This window comes from Bos taurus, chromosome 10 (assembly GCF_002263795.3).
Source record: "Bos taurus isolate L1 Dominette 01449 registration number 42190680 breed Hereford chromosome 10, ARS-UCD2.0, whole genome shotgun sequence".
Taxonomy (NCBI): Eukaryota; Metazoa; Chordata; class Mammalia; order Artiodactyla; family Bovidae; genus Bos; species Bos taurus.
The window spans coordinates 82,020,042-82,041,906 of NC_037337.1; the positions used below are offsets into that span (position 1 = coordinate 82,020,042).

A 21,865-nucleotide genomic window follows, 5' to 3' on the forward strand; every position below is an offset into this window, starting at 1 on the left:
AAGTAGGCTTCCCCACCCCCCCCCCACCCCCCAGGATTTTCCAGTACCATTAGCAGAAAGAAACCCCTCCTGACTATAAAAACAGGTGGTCACGACAGGGAAGCCTGGCGTGCTGCAGTCCACGGGGTCGCAAAGAGTCGGACACGACTGAGCGACTCAACCAACAACCGACTGCAAAATTAGGTGGACGCCTCAGATCCTCTCAGGCTAACGCCGGATGCCAAGACAAGTCATCCATTTGCTCACAAATGCTTCAGGAAACCTCTTGGTTGGGGGCCGTCTTCTCCGGGGCCAAAAGAATCCGGCTCCGCTGAAGAGGTGTTCGCTCTGCAATTTACAGCCTCAAGAACTCTACTCTCAAGCGACGATTACTTCTGCACATACCTGACGGTCCTCTGGTGAGATTGATCTCTTCCTCGGTAACCAAGTAATCCACTCTTCCGTTCATATTTTACTCTGGCTTCCCGACCGGGGTCAGCGAGGATCGGCGCAGGTGAAGGTTGAGAAGCCCTGCCGGCAGCGCCACAACACCGCACTTTCGGTTTCAGCAGCCGCGAACCGGAAAAGGAAGCCGGGCGAGGGGCGAGCGCCAGGAATGCCGGGAGTAGTGGTTCTGGCTGCCGCCCGGCACGAACTCTCACACAGTCCTCAAATCAAACTGTGAGGTGAGCAAGGAACGCGTTTCTGTCCTGATTTTACCATTCCAGACGGATTCGGGGCGGGGCGGGCCGGATAGGAAAGGTTAAGAGACATATAATAGTTGCTCAGTTCAGTTCAGTCGCTCAGTCGGGTCCGACTCTTTGCGACCCTACGGACCGCAGCCCGCCAGGCCTCCCTGTCCATCACCGACTCCCGGGAGTTTACTCAGATTCGTGTCCATCGAGTTGGTGATGCCATCCAATCATCTCATCCTCTGTCGTCTCCTTCTGCTCCCGCCTTCAATCTTTCCCAGCATCAGAGTCTTTTCAAATGAGTTAGCTCTTTGAATCAGGTGGCCAAAGTATTGGAGTTTCAGCTGCAAAATCAGTCCTTCCAATGAATATTCAGGACTGATTTCTTTTAGGATTGACTGGCTTCATCTCTCTGCAGTCCAAGGGACTCTCGAGTCATCTCCAACACCACAGTTCAAAAGCATCAGTTCTTCAGCGCTCAGCCTTCCTTATAGTCCAACTCTCAAATCCATACATGACCATAGCTTTGACTAGACGGACCTTTGTTGGCAAAGTAATATCTCTGCTTTTTAATATGCTGTCTAGGTTGGTCATAACTTTTCTTCCAAGGAGCAAGCATCTTTTAATTTCACAGCTGCAGTGATTTTGGAGCCTGAGAAAATAAAGCCTCTCACAGTTTCCATTGTTTCCCCATCTATTTGCCACGAAGTGATGAGACCAGACACCATGATCTTGGTTTTTGAATGATGAATTTTAAGCCAGCTTTTTCATTCTCCTCTTTCACTTTCATCAAGAGGCTCTTTAGTTCCTCTTCGCTTTCTGCCGTAAAGGTGGTGTCATCTGCGTGTCTGAGGTTATTGACATTTCTCCCGGCAATCTTGATTCCAGCTTGTGCTTCTTCCAGCCTGGCATTTTGCATGATGTACTCTACATATAAGTTAAATAAGCAGGGTGACAATATACAGCCTTGACCTACCCCTTACCCAATTTGGAACCAGTCTGTTGTTCCATGTCTGGTTCTAACTGTTGCTTCTTGACCTGCATACAGATTTCTCAGGAGGCAGGTAAGGTGGTCTGGTGTTTCCATCTCTTGAAGAATTTTCCACAGTTTGTTGTGATCCACACAATCAAAGGCTTTGGCGTAGTCAATAAAGCAGAAGTAGATGTTTTTCTGGAATTCTCTTGCTTTTTCTATGATCCAATGAATGTTAATAACTTGATCTCTGGTTCTTCTGCCTTTTCTAAATCCAGCTTGAACATCTGGAAGTTCATGCTTCAAGTACTGTTGAAGCCTGGCTTGCAGAATTTTGAGCATTACTTTGCTAGGATGTGAGATGAGTGCAGTTGTGCAGTAGTTTGAGAATTCTTTGGCATTGCCTTTCTTTGGGATTGGAATGAAAACTGACCTTTTCCAGTCCTGTGGCCACTGCTGAGTTTTCCAAATTTGCTGGCATATTGAGTGCAGCACTTTCACAGCCTCATCTTTTAGGATTTGAAATAGCTCAGCTGGAATTTCATCACCTCCATTAGCTTTGTTTATAGTGATGCTTCCTAAGGCCCACTTGACCTTGCAGTCCAGGATGTCTGGCTCTAGGTGAGTGATCACACCATCGTGATTATCTGGGTCATTGAGATCTTTTTTTGTATAGTTCTTCTGTGTATTTTTGCCACCTCATCTTAGTTTAGGTTCATACTGTTTCTGTCCTTTATTATGCCCATCTTTCCATGAAATGTTCCCTTGGTATTTCTAATATTCTTGAAGAGATCTCTAGTCTTGCCCATTCTGCCTGATAAGAGGCTCATTTAGCCTTTTAAAGACTTGCATACATGTAAGAGAGACAGAAGAAAGATTTTAATTACAAGTTTGTTCAAGAAAATTCTCTGTGGAAGGGGAGAGGGGTAAAGGTCTCTCCCTGTTGGTAAGAGGGAAAATTCAGTCTTTTTTTTTCTTTTAAGTCACTACAATAAGACCAGTAAACAGAGTAGTTTCAGGTTTGATTATTAATGTGAATTGGAATGCATTAATTGGAATTGAACTTTTCATTCTTTTACCAATCCCAGTGGCTTAACTCCAGGTTGTTTCTCAAAGTAGAAGCTACTTTGTTTATCAAACAAAACAAGAAAGAGGCAGATTCAGCAGAAAGGCCTTTTATTTGCCAATCTTGAGAAAAGTTAATATGGAGTAGTGGAAAGAACACAGGAGGTGATGTTAGAAGACCTGGTCTCAAGTTTCAGCTCCATCTTCTTCCAGTTGTCTGGCTTTGATCAGATAACTTAATATCTCCCAGTTATGTTTTCCCTGTCTTAAAAAGGGCAAGATAACAGATCTTTAAAATGTTTTTGAAAAGAGTAAATGAGATGAAAATTTTTAAAAATGACTTCTCAACTTCAAACTCAGATTCATGCCATCCTCAACTTGTGGCCCTGCTTAACACATGTTAGTTGAATGAGTAAAGTGATCATAATTAAAAAAAAGTATGATAAGTGAAAAAAAAAAAAAGTTAAGTAGATGACATTGGAATGCCAAGAGAGAAGAGATCAAATTGAAATTGGAAAAGAAAATCAAGAAAGTCATCAATGAAGAAATTTTGAGGAAAATTTCTTATACACTGCATGGTGGTAGGGGGAATCACTATTCTGTACTTGGGAAGATTGCTCTTTTCACCTGAGCACTCAGCTTCAAACGAAATACAAGGAACCATACAATAAAAAGGGTCACCAAATAAATTGAATAAGTATTGATGGTAAAGAATCTGCCTGCGATGCAGGAGACCCGGGTTTGATCCCTGGGTTGGGAAGATCCCCTGGAGAAGGGAATGGCAAAGCACTCTGGTATTCTTGCTTGAGAATTCCATGGAAAGAGAAGCCAGGTGGGCTACAGTCCTTGGGGTCCCAAAGAGTTGGACACGACTGAGACTGTCACTTCATTTCGTTGGCAATAAGTGGAGAGAAAGATAAAGCATTTAAATTCCCTTTATACATTAATGTAAATATAGTTTTTAAGAATGAGGAAACTTTATAATTCAGCTACAGAGTGACCAATGCAAGAACATATGCTAGTTCTTCATAGGGGTTGGACTGGCTAAGGACGACCAGCTGAAGATTCATGGATTTTAAGTGCTTTTGGATCACTGAAGCTAAAGTGAGAATTTCCTTGCAATGAGTAGAATTTCTTTTCTGTCCCTTGTCACAGTTTCAAAACCTCACAACTTGTATTAATATAACCATTTGGGGTCTACTTTTAACTTGGACTAGTTTAATTTTGGAGTGGGAAATGGCAACCCACTCCAGTATTCTTGCCTGGAAAATTGCATGGACAGAGGAGCCAGAGAGCTTCAGACAGCTTTGCACAACTGAAGCGACTTAGCACACACACATGCGTAGCCTTCAAAGAGCTCACTGTGGTATTTCCCTGGTTGTCCCATGGTTGGGAATCCGCTTTTCAAATCAGGTGGCATCAGTGTATGATCCCTGGTTGGGGAACTAGGATCCCACAGGCCGAGAAGCAACTCGGCCCATGCACTGGAACTACTGAAAGGTTGTTGTTGAATCACGCGAATACACCAGGATTCTTGGCCCCCGGAGGAGAAGAATTCAATCCGGGGCCAGAGACGAGGCTTGATCGCTCAGAGCTTTTGTGTAATAAAGTTTTATTGAAGTATAAAGGAGATAGAGAAAGCTTCTGACATAGGCATCAGAAGGGGGCAGAAAGAGTACCCCCCTGCTAGTCTTTAGCTGGATGTTATATAGTCACTAGCAGTCTGTTAATGAAAGACAGGAATGTCTTAAAATTCAGATGGGCCATAAAATGATTAACTTGAATCTTGAAGAAGGGCAGACCACCATACAAATAGTTTCATTTACATAGATTAGGGGAACAATATCCATACTGGTTTGTCAAGTAGGTTCTGGGCCAAGAGGTGGAACCGACTTGGAGACAGAGTTTGGGGTAAAGGCATAGTACATTAGCATAGCTTAAGACAAACATTTCCATAAGAAAAAGGCATTGGTTATCTCTAGACTCGAGAATAGCTAACTTCAGGCGAAACCAGGTGTCATTATGGCAACACAGTATTTTAAGAGAAACCTCCCTTTAAATTTGTATAGAGAAGGAAAAAATATTGCTAGTTTGTTTCCTCCTGCCGCTTAAGAGATAAAAATGTCTGACACTTGCAGGCTATTTCCTCTATTTGGAGACCCCTGGCCTTCCTGCCTGTTACCCTCTCATTCCCCCCTTTTCTTTTAGGAGAATTATGTTGCCTAGGGAAAAGGGGCGTCGTTCTCATTCCATAACTACTTCCGAGCTAACAAGGGGCGTTGTCCCTAAATTGGTGAGGCAACATATTCTCCTAATCCTCATATTGAGGATATCTGATCCAGGGGCCCCAAATAGTAGCTGGAGGAAGCTACAGTAGTAGCAGGAGTTTGAGCAACCATTTGTAACTTAAAAGCTTTCATGAGGCTAGAAACGATTCTAGTTATACAATTACAGATGTAGGGAGCAAACAGCAAAAACAAAACAATCAGAATCAAAATTAAAAGTCACATTATGTCCATAGTTAAAGTACAAAGTGTTGCACCAGTCCCTTTGAGGGTTGGTAAATGTCATCAGATGAAGAAGAGGCATCGCATGTGATTGTTGTCGAAGGTATTCACAGACTTGGAGAAAGTCTTTTCCTTGAAGTGGGGATGTCCACCACGGGAAGCCTTCCACTGACGAAGAGGGGAGCGCTCCGCAGACCCAGCAGTTAGACCGATTGTGGAATGCAGCATAGGAGTGAGCCCAGGACAGGAAGACATTGTCTTGAGGATCCAACGGCAGACTCAGGATATTTGGAGTCAGCAGAAGTAAGCTCACATAGGTTGTCAGGCCCATCCGCTGCCCTGTGCTTAGCTCGAGAGCTCGGGTCAGGGCCACAAGCTCCACTAACTGAGCACTGGTTCCCTGGGGGAGAGATTTTGCTTCTAAAACCTGTTCAGCAGTCACCACGGCATAACCTGCTTTACGCTTTCCATCCCGAACAAAAGAACTGCCATCTGTAAATATTTCCATGTCCGGATTGTCTAATGGGATATCCTTTAGATCCTCCCGAGCTGCATAGTTTAAAGTTAGGAATTGAGAACAATCGTGATCAGGTGTTTCATTTTCCTTCTCAGGAAGGAAAGTGGCAGGATTTAAATTTCCACAAACTTTAAGCTTAGTTACTGGTCCTTCTAACAACAATGACTGATACTTAAGAAGCCTACTGTCTGTCATCCAAATATTAACCTTAGAATTTAAGATTCCACTCACATCATGAGAAGTCAGTACAGTAAGGTTTCGTCCATTAATTATTTTTAAAGCTTCAGGTGCTAATAAAGCTGCTGCCCCAATTACTCTTAGGCAGTGGGGCCACCCATGTGAAACTACATCTAATTCTCTGCTTAGACTACTGAGCACATGTGCTCTGTCTAGAGCCCATGCACCGCAACTAGAGAAAGCCTGAGTGCCGGAATGAAGACCCAGTTCAGTTGGGGGAAAGAAAGAAACACAACTCACAGTGAAATGGGGAGGAAGAACAGGAGTGCTCATGGATTGTGTAATTGCGCTGGGGCTTCACATGTATTCAGAGGTATGTCAGTGTAATTCTTTCACTCAATAAACTGAAAAGAGCCATGCTGTCTAAAAAAAAAAAGAAGAAGGATGAGGAAACTTTAATATGTAGGAAGGCAGAAAATAGAGGAAATGGGAGTTTCCACTAAGAGAAAACAATTAAGAAAATCTGTGGAATCAGGGGAGTCATGTTGTTTCCGAATGCAAGTCCGTGCGCCTAATACACTGTGAGGCCAAACAATATGTCCCACCTAAGAATTATTTTTCTGCTCTGAATTAACGTGTTATCTAAAGCTAAACACATTTTACATGTAGATGTACAGCTAATGGAATGTTGATTTTACATGTGTAGAATAGCAGTCAAGATTTTACTTTTTTGCTATGTTATTATTTCTTTGTCCCAGCACTACATATTTATAAGATATTCCTTTACTTTGTACCTTTTTAAAAAATTTATTTACTCATTTATTTATTGGGCAAATTTGCTGTTGACCTCTGTATGTTTTTTTTCTGGACTATTATTTAAAATTTTGTCTGTTATCCTTACACATGCTTGTGTGCATGCTAAGTCACTTCAGTCGTGTCCAACTCTTTTCGACCCTATGGACTGTAGCCCAACAGGCTCCTCTGTCCATGGCATTCTCCAGGCAACAATAGGAGATCTTCTCAACCCAGGGATCAAACCCACATCTCTTCTGTGTCCTCCATTGGCAGACAGGTTCTTTACGGCTCAAGCCACCTGGGAAGCCCTGTCCTTGCAAACATACCTTAATTAGGATCTTGGGTAAATCTTGGCCCTTTAAACTTCCAACATAAACTTGAGAATCATCTCAGGTTTTACAAAATGGCTGTTGAAACTTTGATTGGGTTGCATCAGATTTTTACACCAAGATGGAGCAAGGTTATATCTTTATGATTCTGAATCCTCTAACCCATGACATGGATTATCATTACATTTATTTTCAGTCACTTTAACCTCAGAAAATATTTTTTTTCTGTGAAATAGTCTTGAATACCTTTATTCAATGTAAAAATTGGATACTTTTAAGCTATTATGAATTGTTTCTGAAACTTTCCAGTTTTTTATCCTGGTATATAGAAATATAATTGATCTTTGTTGACCTTACATCTTACAAACTTGTTAAACTAATTTGTCAATTCTAATAACTCATTTGTGAAGGCTTTTGGATTTTTCATACAAACGATCACATTCAAATAATGACATTTAAATTTTTCTTTCCAATCTTTCACCAATTGTTTTCATTTTCTTGCCTTACTGGATTGGCTAGGACTTCTGGTAACGTTGTTGAATAGAAATGATAAGAGTTAAGAATTCTGTGGAAATCCTTGATCTGATCTTACAGGGAATGATTTCAACATTTCACCATTAAGCCTGACATTTTTGGGGTAGGATTTCTATAATCTTGAATCAAAATAAAAAATTTCCCCTCCATTTTTAGTGTTATCGTTGCAGGAAGGGGGACTCCTTCCGGGGCCCGAAACTGGGCTCTTGTCTAACACTCAGAAATGAATTGTCCGAGGAGACACATGTGCTGATAAAGCCAAGAGATTTTATTGGGAAAGGGCACCCGGGTGGAGAGCAGTAGGGTAAGGGAACCCAGGAGAACTGCTCTGTTGCGTGGCTCGCAGTCTCGGGTTTTATGGTGATGGGATTAGTTTCCGGGTGGTCTTTGGCCAATCATTCTAATTCAGAGTCTTCCCTGGTGGCACACACATCGCTCAGCCAAGATGGATGCTGGCAAGAGGGATTCTGGGAAGTGGACGGACACGCGGTGTGTCCTTTCGACCTTTCCCGAACTCTTCCGGTTGGTGGTGGCTTATTAGTTCTGTATTCCTTATCAGGATCTCCTGTCATAAAATAACTCATGCAAATTGTTACTATGGTGCCTGGCCAGGGTGGGCGGTTTCAATCAGTGTGCTTCCCCTAACACTATTAGTATGTGAGGTGACCTAAAAAATTTCCCGATTGCTTTCATGGTTATTTTCCTTTTCACTGCTTTTGGCAAATTTTCCATGATGTGTATTTATGTTATTGTTGTTATTATTACTATCATTACTACTACCACCACAGCTACGTCTATTCTGTGTGTAGCTTGTAGCATTTTTTGAGTTTGCAGCTTATCTTTCATGAGATTTGGCAAATTCTCACCATTGTTTTGTTCAAATGTTGCTTTTGTTCCATACATTTTTTATTTGTGTTCTAGAACTTCAGTTGTATGTAAGTTAGATTTTCTCACATCATCCTCTTTTTATCTGGGCTTCCCTCATGGCTCAGTGGGTAAAGAATCTGCCTGCAATGCAGGTTCGATTCCTGGGTCAGGAAGATCCTCTGGAGGAGGAAATGGCAACCCACTCCAATATTCTCGTCTGGAGAATCCCACGGTCAGAAGAGTCTGGCAAGCTACAGTCCATGGGATCGCAAGAGTCAGACACAGCTTAGCAACTAAACCACCACCTCTTTATATTTAACCCTCTCATCACTGTCTCTTTATTTAACCCTCTCATCACTGTCTTAATCCTTTCATGTCTCCATGTTTTATTCTGGATTTTTTTTTTCAGAACTTTCTTTCAGTTTAGTAATTCTCTATTCAGTTGTGTTTCATTTCTTACTGTTTTTATCTACTGAATCTTAAACTGCTACTGCAAAGTCACGTGAGTCATGTCCGACTCTGTGCGACCCCATGGACAGCAGCCCACCAGGCTCCTCCATCCATGGGATTTTCCAGGCAAGAGTACTGGAGTGGGGTGCCATTGCCTTCTCAGTCTTAAACACTTGTCATTATATTTTTCATATTAGAATTCTGTTTGGTTCTTTTTCAAACTTACTATGTCTTTATAGCTTCCAGTTCTTTGCCAAAACTTAAAATCTTGTCTTTTATCTTAAATCTATTAAGCATAGTTTTCTAAGTCTGTGCCTACTATAATAATTAGCTAGCTCTAATAGCTGGAGTCCCCACAGATCTAATATTTGTTCTTTCTGCTGCTTCTTGTTTATGTTACCTTATCTCTTTGTATTCCTAGCTATTTAAAAATTTTTATTGAATACTGTATTTGCAGAATCAGAATTAATTTCTGGCCCAAGATGACATTTTCATTATCCAGAGAGCATTTCGCTTCTTTTCCTTCTGCCAGTGCCCAGAGGCAATAGCAATCCAAAATATTTTGATCCAAATTCAGGGATTGAAATAATTAGATTTTTTAAAAACAGTGAGATATAATTACATGCCATAAAATTCACCTGTTTAAAGCATACTTACAGTTCAAGAGTTTTAGTACACTTGTAGAGTTCTGCAACTTTCACCATAATCTAATCATAGAACAGTTTTATCCAAACAACTTTATGCCATAAAGAAATCCTGTTCCAAGTAGTACTCACTCCTCACTCCCTTCCCAACTCTAGAGAACTGCTAATCTACTTTTGGTTTCCAGGCTTTGCTTTTTCTAGACTTTTCATAAAAAGAATAGCACAGTATGTGGTCTTTTGTGACTAGATTCCTTCAGTTAGCATATTTTCAAGCTTCATTGTGTGGTAGCATGTGTCAATACTTTATTCTTTTTTATTGTTAATAGTATTCCATCAAATGGATATACCATTTTTGTTTATTTATTTATCAGTTAATGGCGTTTGGACTATTTCCACTTTGGTTATTATAAATATTGCTGCTGTGCATATGTATGTACTAGGTTTTGTGTGGATGTTTTAATTTCTTTTGGGTATATGAATTGCTGAGTCACATGGCAACTCTATGTTTAATATTTTAAGGAATTTGCAACTGATTTACGAAGTGAATGGATTCTGGGCTGAAGTTCCTATAAGTGTCAGTCAGCTGCACTTTTAAAAGCAGAAATTGATTTAGTCCATTTGTATTTGGCTGCTATAACCAAATACCATACACTGGGTGGCTTATTTACAACAGTAATTTATTTCTTACAGTTCTGAGCTGAGAAGTCCAAGACCATAGTGCCGACAGATTCAGTGTCTGGTAAGAGCCCAGTTCCTGGCTCACAGAGTTTTCTAGCTATAACCTCATGTGGCAAGAAGGAACAAGAGGGCTCTCTTGAGCTTCCCGTACAAAGGCAGTAATTCCATTCATGAGGGCTTCACTTTCATGACTAATCAACTCCCAAAACCACCTCCAAAATCCATCTCAATAGGGATTAGGTTTCAAGATGAATTTGGAGGAGTTACAAACATTGAGCTCATGGCAGAAATATTCTCAAGGAAAAACAACTCTAAATGCCATGCTCAACTCTGAATTCCTTTCTTCTCTCTGTTCTCAACCTGATAATTATTCTCTATCTTGTTACATATTTTATGCCTTAAGGTAGATTTCTTACTATATATTCTATCTAGATGGTCTAGTTTTCTCAGAGTTTGATCTGAATTACCTAGTCTATCACTATTGGTAGTAGAAGTCCTTTAGTTATTTCTCTAGTTGTCAGTTCTTCCCAACTCTACTGTGAATTCTTTGACAAAAAGGGCTCTGTGTCTTGTTCATTTCTGCAGTACCAGATCCTATCACCTAGTACATATTTTATAAATGTTATGCAAGTCTTAAGTTCTTGCTTTCAAGTATGGAATGGAGGCTGAGTAATTAAAGCTGCTCACAAAATCTGGGACAGCCAGAGAGCCAACCACAGTAACAATGAAGCTAGAGCAAACTTAGGTCCACAAATGGTCTAAGGCAGACCAGGCCATTGTTGCTGACGGGCCCATGCACTGCACTTGTATTACTGATAGCAATAAAGCTACATTCTAGAGCCGCTCCTGGGGAAGTAGAGCTATTGCTACTGCTAAACAGGAAGACCAACAGGAAAAGGAATGGCAGTAGGGAAGAGCAGGGAAAGCTGAGGAAGAGAGTGCAGTAATGGACATGGTAAATTCTGGAGAAACCTGATCTTGTGAAAGAATTGATAAGGAAATTTAGTCTTTTTCCACTCTCAAAAATGTCATCATCCTCCAAGCCATTTAAATTCCACTGCTGTTCAAAAGGATTTCTTCAGTAGCTGCTATGTGGTCCACATGTCCCAACAGCTTCTATGTAAATGACTTTCAAGTAGAACAAGAAACTTGTTAATAAAAAGGATTATATTTCTCATCCACTTACATAGATAAAATTTTTTATAGTAAGAATGCTTCTGAAGAAGCATGGTACTCCTCCAGGAATATCATCTGGTTCTCAGTCATCTTGTCCACAAGTATATCAGATCCAAAACCAAGGAATAACTCTGTAGAGGACTGGGATAATCTGTCTGTGCCACAAAAGACTTTGTTTTTAAATATACTTTGCTATTAATATATACCAAAAGATTTCTATGCAACAGGAAATGAAGAACTATCCAGAATCCAAGTGACTGCTTCATCTCATTTCTTATATATAGGGTCCCTAGAAGGAAATGGCAACCCACTCCAGTATTCTTGCCTGGAGAATCCCATGGACAGAGGAGCCTGGTGGGCTACAGTCCACCAGGTCGCAAAGAGTCGGACACGACTGAGCGAGTTCACTTCACTAAGCAGTCTCTTATCTTTCCACTTTAAAGTCTTCCTCTATGTGATAAGAGTAAGTACTTGGATGGGATGAAGGTACTCCATATTGGCCAGAACTAGAAGTCCTCTACCCATACATTTTTAAAGGGATGGGTATTAGCCTAATATGTAGATATATCATAAGTTATAAACATCAGTGCTTTTTTTTTACATACAGGTTATCTCTTTTTCTTTTCTTCAAAATTACAGATAATATCATAAAGAACATCTATTACTTTGCAGAGGTCCAAATGTTAGGTCAAAAGGGATATTCATATAAATTTTGATAAGTTTATTGAATTCCCATTAAGTTAATTCATAACTTAATTATGTGAATGAGCATCTGTTTTTGTACATTTTCACTAACTTCGTTCTCTTCAGTTCAGTTCAGTTGCTCAGTTTTTTCCAACTCTTTGCGATCACATGAACTGCAGCACGTCAGGCTTCCCTGTCCAACACCAACTGCTGGAGCTTGCTCAAACTCATGTCCGTTGAGTCAGTGATACCATCCAACCATCTCATCCTCTTCTTCTCTTGCCTTAAATCTTTCCCAGCATCAGGGTCTTTTCCAGTGACTCAGCTCTTCGCATCAGGTGACCAAAGTACTGAAGCTTCAGCATCATCATCAGTTCTTACAATGATTACTCAGGATTGATTTCCTTTAGGATTGACTCGTTTTGATCTCCTTGCAGTCCAAGCTACTCCCAAGAGTCTTCTCCAACACCACAGTTTAAAAGCTTCAGTGCTTCAGTGCTCAGCTTTATTTATGGTCCAACTCTCATATCCATACATGACTACTGGAAAAACCATAGCTTTGACTATACCAACCTTTGTTGGCAAAGTAATGTCTCTGCTTTTTAATATGCTCTCTAGGTCAGTCATAGCTTTTCTTCCAAGGAGCAAGCATCTTTTAATTTCACAGCTGCAGTCACCATCTGCAGTGATTTTGGAGCCCAAGAAAATATAGTCTGTCACTGTTTCCATTCTTTCCCCATCTATTTGCCATGAAGTGATAGGACCTGATCCCATGATCTTAGTTTCCTGAATGTTGCGTTTTAAGCCAGCTTTTCACTCACCTCTTTCACTTTCATCTAGAGGCTCCTGAGTTCCTCTTCACCTTCTGCTCTGAAGGTGGTGTCATCTGCATATCTGAGGTTGTTGATATTTCTCCCTGCAATCTTGATTCCAGCTTGTGCTTCATGCAGCCTGGCATTTCACATGATGTACTCTGCATATAAGTTAAATAAGCAGGGTGACAATATACAGCCTTGAAGTACTTCTTTTTCAATTTGGAACCAGTCTGTTGTTCCATGTCCAGTTCTACCTGTTGCCTCTTGACCTGCATACAGATTTCTCAGGAGGCAGGTATGGTGGTATGGTATTCCCATCTCTTGAAGAATTTTCCATAGTTTGTTGTGATCTACACAGTCAAAGGCTTTAGCATAGTCAAGAAAGCAGAAGTAGATGTTTTTCTGGAATTCTTTTGCTTTTTCTATGATCCAGCGGATGTTGGCATTTTGATCTCTGGTTCCTCTGCCGTTTCTAAATCCAGCTTGAACATCTGGACATTCTCGGTTCATGTACTTTTGAAGCCTAGCTTGGAGAATTTTGAGCATTAGTTTGGTAGCATGTGAGATGACTGAAATTGTGTGATAGTTTGAACATTCTTTGGCATTGCCTTTCTTTGGGATTGGAATGAAAACTGATCTTTTCCAGTCCTGTGGCCACTGCTGAGTTTTCCAAATTTGCTGACATATTGAGTGCAGCACTTTCATAGCATCATCTTTTAGGATTTGAAATAACTCAGCTGGCATTCTATCGCCTCCACTAGCTTTGTTTGTAGTGATCCTTCCTAAGGCCCATGTGACTTTGCACTTCAGGATGTCTGGCTCTAGGTCAGTGATCACACCATCGTGGTTATCTGGGTTATTAAGATCTTTTTTGTATAGTTCTTCTGTGTAATCTTGCCACCTCTTCTTAATATCTTCTGCTTCTGTTAGGTCCATACTGTTTCTGTCCTTTATTGTGCCTATCTTTGCATGAAATGTTCCCTTGGTATCTAATTTTCTTGAAGAGATCTCTAGTTTTTCCCATTGTATTATTTTCCTCTATCTCTTGGCATTGATCACTGAGGAAGGCTTTCTTACCTCTCCCTGATATTCTTTGGAACTCTGCATTCAGATGGGTATATCTTTCCTGTTCTCCTTTGCCTTTCACTTCTCTTCTTTTCTCAGCTATTTGTAAGGCCTCCTCAGACAACCATTTTACCTTTATGCATTTCTTTTTCTGGAGGATGGTTTTGATCACTGCCTCCTGTACAGTGTTACGAACCTCCATCCATAGTTCTTCAGGCACTCTGTCTGCCACCAGACCATTAAGGTTTGGTTTAAATCAAATCCCTACGATTATACAGTGGAAGTGACTTCCCTGTTGATCCAGTGGTGAAGACTCCACATTCTCAATGCAGGGGGCTGGGGCTTGATCCCTGGTCTAGGAACTAGATCCCAGATGCCACAACTAAGAATTTGCATGCCACACTAAAGACCTGGCACAGCAAAAAAAAAAAAAAAAAAGGAGAGATCTCACTGATTCATGTTTCTTTGGATGCTATTAAGGTTGAAAAAAATTTTAATGTTAAGTGGTAACTTGCAGTTGTCAGCAAATTTGAAAAACTCAGCAGTGGCCACAGGACTAGAAAAGGTCAGTTTTCATTCCAATCCCAAAGAAAGGCAATGCCAAAGAATGCTCAAACTACCGCACAATTGCACTCATCTCACACACTACTAAAGTAATGCTCAAAATTCTCCAAGCCAGGCTTCAGCAATACATGAACCGTGAACTTCCTGATGTTTAAGCTGCTTTTAGAAAAGGCAGAGAAACCAGAGATCAAATTACCAACATCCGATGGATCATTGAAAAAGCAAGAGAGTTCCAGAAAAACATCTATTTCTGCTTTATTGACTATGTAAAAGTCTTTGACTGTGTGGATCACAAAAAACTGTGGAAAATTCTGAAAGAGATGGGAATACCAGACCAGCTGACCTGCTTCTTGAGAAATTTGTATGCAGGTCAGGAAGCAACAGTTAGAACTGGACATGGAACAACAGACTGGTTCCAAATAGGAAAAGGAGTACGTCAAGGGTGTATATTGTCACCCTGCTTATTTAACTTATATGCAGAGTACATCATGTGAAATGCCAGGCTGCATGAAGCACAAGCTGGAATCAAGATTGCTGGGAGAAATATCAACAACCTCAGATATGCAGATGACAACACCCTTAGAGCAGAAAATGAAGAAGAACTAAAGAGCCTCTAGATGAAAGTGAAAGAGGAGAGAGAAAAAGTTGGCTTAATGCTCAACATTCAGAAAACTAAGATCATGGCATCCGGTCCCATCACTGCATGGCAAAGAGATGGGGAAACAGTGGAAACAGTGGCTGACTACTTTTCTGGGCTCCAAAATCACTGCGGATGGTGATTGCAGCCATGAAATTAAAAGACGCTTGTTCCTTGGAAGGAAAGTTATGACCAACCTAGACAGCATATTCAAAAGCAGAGACATTACTTTGCCAACAAAGGTCTGTCTAGTCAAGGCTATGGTTTTTCCAGTAGTCATGTATGGATGTGAGAGTTGGACTATAAAGAAAGCTGAGCATCGAAGAATTGATGCTTTTGAACTGTGGTGTTGGAGAAGACTCTTGAGAGTCCCTTGGACTGCAAGGAGGTCCAACCAGTCCGTCGTAAAGGAGATCAGTCCTGGGTGTTCACTGGAGGGACTGATGCTTAAGCTGATACTTCAATACTTTGGCCACCTGATGTGAAGAGCTGACTCATTTGAAAAGACCCTGATGCTGGGAAAGATTGAGGGCAGGAGGAGAAGGGGATGACAGAGGATGAGATGGATGGATGGCATCACTGACACAATGACATAGGTTTGAGTGAACTCCAGGAGTTGGTGATGGACAGGGAGGCCTGGCGTGCTGTGGTTCATGGGGTCGCAAAGAGTTGGACACGACTGAACTATAGATGGTTCTATAAGTATGATATTAAATACTTAATATCAGTAAGTATTTCAGTGAATTGATGAATATCAATTGTGTGTCATTTACCGTTCAAACATATTTAAGAGGCCTTGTTTTTGTTGTTGTTGTTGTTACATAAATTAGCCCATTTATTATAGGCTAGCAACATTATCCGGAGAAGGCAATGGCACCCCACTCCAGTACTCTTGCCTGGAAAATCCCATAGATGGAGGAGCCTGGTAGGCTGCAGTCCATGGGGTCTCTAAGAGTCGGACACGACTGAGCGACTTCACTTTCTCTTTTCACTTTCATGCATTGGAGAAAGAAATGGCAGCCCATTCCAGTGTTCTTGCCTGGAGAATCCCAGGGACGGGGGAGCTTGGTGGGCTGCTGTCTATGGGGTCACACAGAGTCGGACACGACTGAAGTGACTTAGCATAGCATAGCAACATTATCAAATGGTGGTGCTTCAGCTGGTCCTTCAGTTCGTCCGTCTTCTGATGGCAGACTTTACTATGGCACCAGAAGTGGTGTGCATGTCCAGGCCCCACCAGCTACAGTTTTCATGCAGGAACCACAGTTCCAAATGCCCACAGCTCATCTCTTCATCTTGGTGTTGCCACAGAAGGGGTAGGTATACTTGGCATGCTGGCTGATTTCAATTTTCTTCACCATTTTCCTGAGGGAGGCACCTTAACGGGTCCTGTATTTGCCCACAATTCCGACCTTGGTGCGTTTTGCCATGTTAATGCAACCTAGATCTGAGCCCAAGAGCTGAGAGGCCTTGCTTCTTAATGGAAGATTATAATGATGATGATCATTATTTGTGAGATATTTCTACCTTTTCCCTATCCTATTGGTGGTGTGCTCAGAATTGGTGGTATGCTCAGACTTCTCCAAAATAATAAAAATATTTTTGTGGAAAAATAATTCCTCTTCTCACCCACTTCCCACCCCCCCACCCCCCGCCCAGAGATGTCCACATTTTAATCACTGCAAACTGTGAATATGTTATATTATGCAGCAAAAAGGAATTAAGAGATGGAATTTAGGTAGTAAACAGCTATTCTTCAAATAGGAAAATTATCCTTGATGATCTAGTGGCCCTAGTGTAGTCACTTGGGTCTTTAAAAGTGGAAAGGGGAGGCAGAAGAAAAGGTCAGAGTGATGCAACAAGATGTGAGAAGGGCTTAACTTTCATGGTTGGCTTTGCAGGTAGAGGAAGTGGCCAAAAGCCTATGAAAGTGAATGGCCTCCAGAAGCCAGGGAAGGCAAGGAGAGAGAGTCTCTCTTAGGGCCTGCAGAAAGGAATACAACCCTGACAACACCCTGATTTTAGCCCAGTGAGACCCACATCAGACTCAGACCTCCAGAACTGTGAAATAAAAAAAAAAAAATTAAGCCACTAAGTTTGTGGTAATTTGTTACCCCAACAATAGAAAACCAATGTCGATGGTAAAGTAGTGCACAGATATTACCAAAAGGTATAGAAATGGGACACAGGGTTTGGGAAGCACTATATGCTGCAAGATGCTGAGGGATCCACGTGTGTCTAGAGTTATATGTAATTACCTGTGGAAAGCAGGGTTACCTTGGAGGTGGACAGAATTAGGAGCGGCACTCTTTGACTGAAAGCGTCTAGTAATCCAACTACATTATAGCAAACTGAAGTTAACTAGAGTATGAGGCACCTTCTTTCTCTGGCCCTGGGCTACATTAAGAGAACACCCACCCCATTAATTCCAAAGTCTTTGTGTTACATTCAAAATTGCACTTGGTTACCTACTAATATAAGTTCAAGCATGCAGTACGAATGTTCCTTCAATAGCAGAAGACAACATGAAGATAGCAATAAAAAATAAACAGTAAAAGTTATTAGTTGACATTCAGGAAAAAGGGCACTAGAGTACTGGCAAATCTGCTTCAGAATTCTAGGAAAAACCCAGTAAACCAAGATCCATGTAGCATCTAAATTTTAGGGACAATACCTCATTCTCTATTTTTTGATTAGCAATAAAACCTGAGAAGCCAAACCATTCTCCTCTTTATAGAAGTCCACGTACTAAGGTGAGGAACTGTGTAGACCTGCCATTTTGCCTTCAGTAGTTACCTGATCTAAGAATATGTTTTTGTGTATAGCAGTCATGTGTGCTATTACAAAATACTGAGGAGAGGAGAAGGAAGTGACACTCACAGGGGGAAAACGTTGATTCTTGAGAAAGAACAGAAAAAAAGTTGAGACTAATTTACTAATGTTGTTGTTTGGGGGAAAAAACTATTTCTCTTTGTGTATATACATAAACACACACACACACACACACACACACACACACATATATATCTGACATAATATTTTCCAATGACATCTCCCAACCCACATTTTCTTATGCTAGGTGATCTTGCCATTTTGCCATTAAGAGATGGAGTCTTGTGACAACAGCAGCATGGCAGAATGACACAATGTCTCCCCTTCGTTATACACCCAGTAGAACATCCACAACTCGACAGAGGTGCTTCTACCAAACATACGAGGATGCCAACGAACTCCACATACCCGTACATCTAAAGGTGGGTGGACTGGAACAGACAGAGGAGGTGGGGCCAGGGGAATAGTGGAGCTGGTACCCACAACCCCGGCTCTCCAGAGAATGCAGCAATAGCAGGGCAGATGGTGTGTTCAACTCTAGCCTCCAGGCTGCAGTTACATGTGCACCTGTGGCCACAGGTAACTGGGCAGCAGTGGCAGTGGGGCCTGGGACACTGACCATCCAGCCACTGAGGTACGCGTGATGCCAGAGCCTTTCCTCCAATCCCACAGCAGCAGAGCCTATGAAGCTTAAAACACTGAACACAGCAGAGGCTCCCATGCATCCTGGCTCTCATCTCTCCAGGCCTCCAGCCTCCCTCTCTCCCAGCAGCAGCAGAACCCAACACTCAGGAGATCCTACACATGGCAGAAGAGCCCACCATCCTGGTGCCCCAGGCAGAAACTCCAGTGATACTGGCAATACCAAGGCACCACTGACTCTAGAGGCACAAGAAGCCATAACAAGGCCTCAGGGTGACACCTCTGACAGAGGAAGTGAAGGGTATAAATTGGCAACACTCAATTCTAGCCAGAGGCAGCTCAAGCAAGAGAAACCAAAACCTTGTGCTATATAGTGCCACCTACTAGAAAACAGACTTTATTTTCTTGGGCTCCAAAATCACTGCAGATGGTGACTGAAGCCATGAAATTAAAAGACGTTTGCTCCTTGGAAGAAAAGCTATGACCAACCTAGACAGCATATTAAAAAGCAGAGACATTAATTTGCCAACAAAGGTCCATATAGTCAAAGCTATGGTTTTTTCCAGTAGTCATGTATGGATGTGAGAGTTGGACCATAAAAAAAGCTGAGTGCCAAAGAATTGATGCCTTAAACTATAGTGTTGAAGAAGACTCTTCAGAGTCCCTTACACTGTGAAGAGATCAGACCAGTCAATCCTAAATGAAATCAGTCCTGAATATTCATTGGATGGACTGATGCTAAAACTCCAATACTTTGGCCACCTGATGTGAAGAACTGACTCATTGGAAGACCCTGATGCTGGGAAAGATTGAAGGCAGGAGGAGAAGGGGATGACAGAGGATGAGATGGTTGGATGGCATCACTGACTTGATGGACATGAGTTTGAGCAAGCTTTGAGAGATGGTGAAGGACAGTGAAGCCTGGCGTGTTGCAGTCCATGGGGTCACAGAGAGTTGGACGTGGCCGAGTGACTGAACTGGTGCTAGAGGAAATCTTGCCCTAAAAATTGAGGGGCTCTTTTTGCATACGTGTGTGTGTGTGCTAAGTCACTTCAGTCATGTCCAACTCTTTGCAACCCTATGGACTGTGGCCCACCAGGCTCCTCTGTCCATGGGATTCTCCAGGCAAGAATACTGGAGTGGTTTGCCATTTCGTCTTCCAGGGGATCTTCCCAAGTCCATGGGGTTGCAAAGAGTCAGACAGGACTGAGGGATGAACAACAGCAGCAGCAACGGGAAAGCAGAATAAAAGCCTTTAATTTCTAATGAATCATTAGAATCAAGTAGAAGGGTATTTGTTACTTGAAATGCATCAGTAGATGAACAACTTACCAAACACTATAAATACCCACAGTAACACTTCCACAGAAAGAAAATGATAGTTTTCCAGAAACCAAACTTAAAATCATGGAATACTGCAATCTAACTGATTGTTGTTTTTGGTTGCTAAGTCATGGCCAACTCTTTTGTGATGCCATGGACTGTAGCCCAACAGGCTCCTTTCTGCATGGGATTTCCTAAGTAAGAATACTGGAGAGTGTTACTATTTCCTTCTCCAGAGGATCTTCACAATCCAGGGATTAAACCTGTCTCCTGCATTGGAAGGTGGATTCTTTAATAATGAACCACCAATCTAATTGATAAAGAATTCAAAATAGCTGTCACAAAGAAACTCAACGAGGTACAAGAAAACTCAGAAACCCAGTTCAATCGGCTTAGCAATAAAATTAATGAACAGAATACTTTAATAAGGATATTGAAACTCTAAAAAAGAACCAAACATAAATTTGGCAGCTGAAAAACCCAGTATATAAAATGAAGAATGCATTAGTAATCACTGGAAACAGAGCAGATCATATGGAAGAGCATCTGTTTGTCACTTCCACTGTATACTCACAAGGGATTTGATTTAGGTCATACCTGAATGGCCAACTGGTTTTCTGTATTTCTTCAATTTAAGCCTAAGTTTTGCAATAAGGAGTTCATGATCTGAGCCACAGTCAGCTCTTTGTCTTGTTTTTGCTAACTGTATAGAGCTTCTCCATCTTTGGCTGCAAAGAATATAATTAATCTGATTTTGGTGTTGACCATCTGATGATGTCTATGTGTAGAGTCACCTCTTGTGTTGTTGAAAGAGGGTGTTTGCTATGACCAGTGTGTTCTCTTGGCAAAACTCTGTTAGCCTTTTCCCTGCTTCATTTTGTAGTCCAAGGCCAAACTTGCCTGTTATTCCAGGTAACTGTTGCTTTCCTACTTTTACATTCCAATCCCCCCATGATGAAAAGGACACCTTCTTTGGTGTTAGCTCTAGAAGGTCCTGTAGGTCTTCATAGAACTCATCAATTTAAGCTTTCTTTGGCATTATTGCTTGGGGCATAGACTTCTGTTAGAGTGAGCTTGAATGGTAATCAGCCGACATCATTCTGTCCTTTTTGAGACTGCACTCAAGTACTGCATTTCAGACTCTTCTGTTGACTATGAGGGCTACTACATTTCTTCTAAGGGATTCTTGCCCACAGTAGTAGACATAATGGTCATCTGAATTAAATTTGCCCATTTCCATTCATTTTAGTTCACTGATTCCTAAGATGTCAATGTTCACTCTTGCCATCTCCTGTTTAACCACTTCCAATTTACCCTGATTCATGGACCTGACATTCCAGATTCCTATGCAATATTGTTCTTTACAATCACTCAGTGAATCGGCACATGAATTAATCCTTTCCATTTCCTTTTCTGCTGGAATTTGTCCAAAGAAGAAACCCGCTGGTCTGCCTGACTGGTGACTTCCTAACATTTTATCAGTCCAGGCTCTCTAATGTTTCTGCTGCCAATAAAGTGCGTTTTGTACCTTTCCTTAACTCATAGGTGAAACACACCAAAACTGATCAGTGATTACTTTGCAAATTTCCCAAAGCTGGGGACTGTATTTCAGTCCACCTCATCCTGACCAGCGTCAGACTGAATGTTTCCATTGCTAGCACCTTTTTCTTCACAAAACTTACATTCCCGCTGTAACCTTGTGCCTATCAGGAGGCTGGTCCCCAGCACCGGGTGTGATTCTGTGCCCTGCAATGCACCACAGAGCCAAGCTGAGCAGAAGGGCTGGAATCTGAATTTAAATCTCACATCCATTAGTTGTGGGTGTCCCTGGTGGCTCAGTGGTAAAGAATCCACCTATCAACGCAGGAGATGGGTTTGATCCTTGGATTGGGAAGACCCCCTGGAGAAGGAAATGGCAAC

The 21,865-nt window shown here is 41.6% G+C and overlaps 2 protein-coding genes and 1 pseudogene across 2 annotated transcripts in view; 1 reads left to right on the plus strand and 2 right to left on the minus strand.

Annotated features, from left to right (window-relative positions):
- Positions 1-540, minus strand: part of SYNJ2BP (synaptojanin 2 binding protein) — a 39,433-nt gene extending 38,893 nt beyond the window's left edge. Inside the window, 1 exon segment of the mRNA NM_001035355.2 lies at positions 385-540. Coding sequence (NP_001030432.1) covers positions 385-448 — 64 coding nt within the window. The 5' untranslated portion in view covers positions 449-540.
- Positions 541-581: 41 nt separating this feature from the next.
- COX16 (cytochrome c oxidase assembly factor COX16) overlaps positions 582-21,865 on the plus strand; it is a 40,270-nt gene continuing 18,986 nt past the window's right edge. The window contains exons 1-2 of the mRNA XM_005212044.5: positions 582-665; positions 18,228-18,402. Of these exons, the coding sequence (XP_005212101.1) occupies positions 18,295-18,402 (108 nt within the window). The 5' untranslated portion in view covers positions 582-665; positions 18,228-18,294. The remainder of the gene's footprint in view (positions 666-18,227; positions 18,403-21,865) is intronic.
- LOC107132879 (large ribosomal subunit protein eL43-like) lies at positions 16,316-16,806 on the minus strand (annotated as a pseudogene).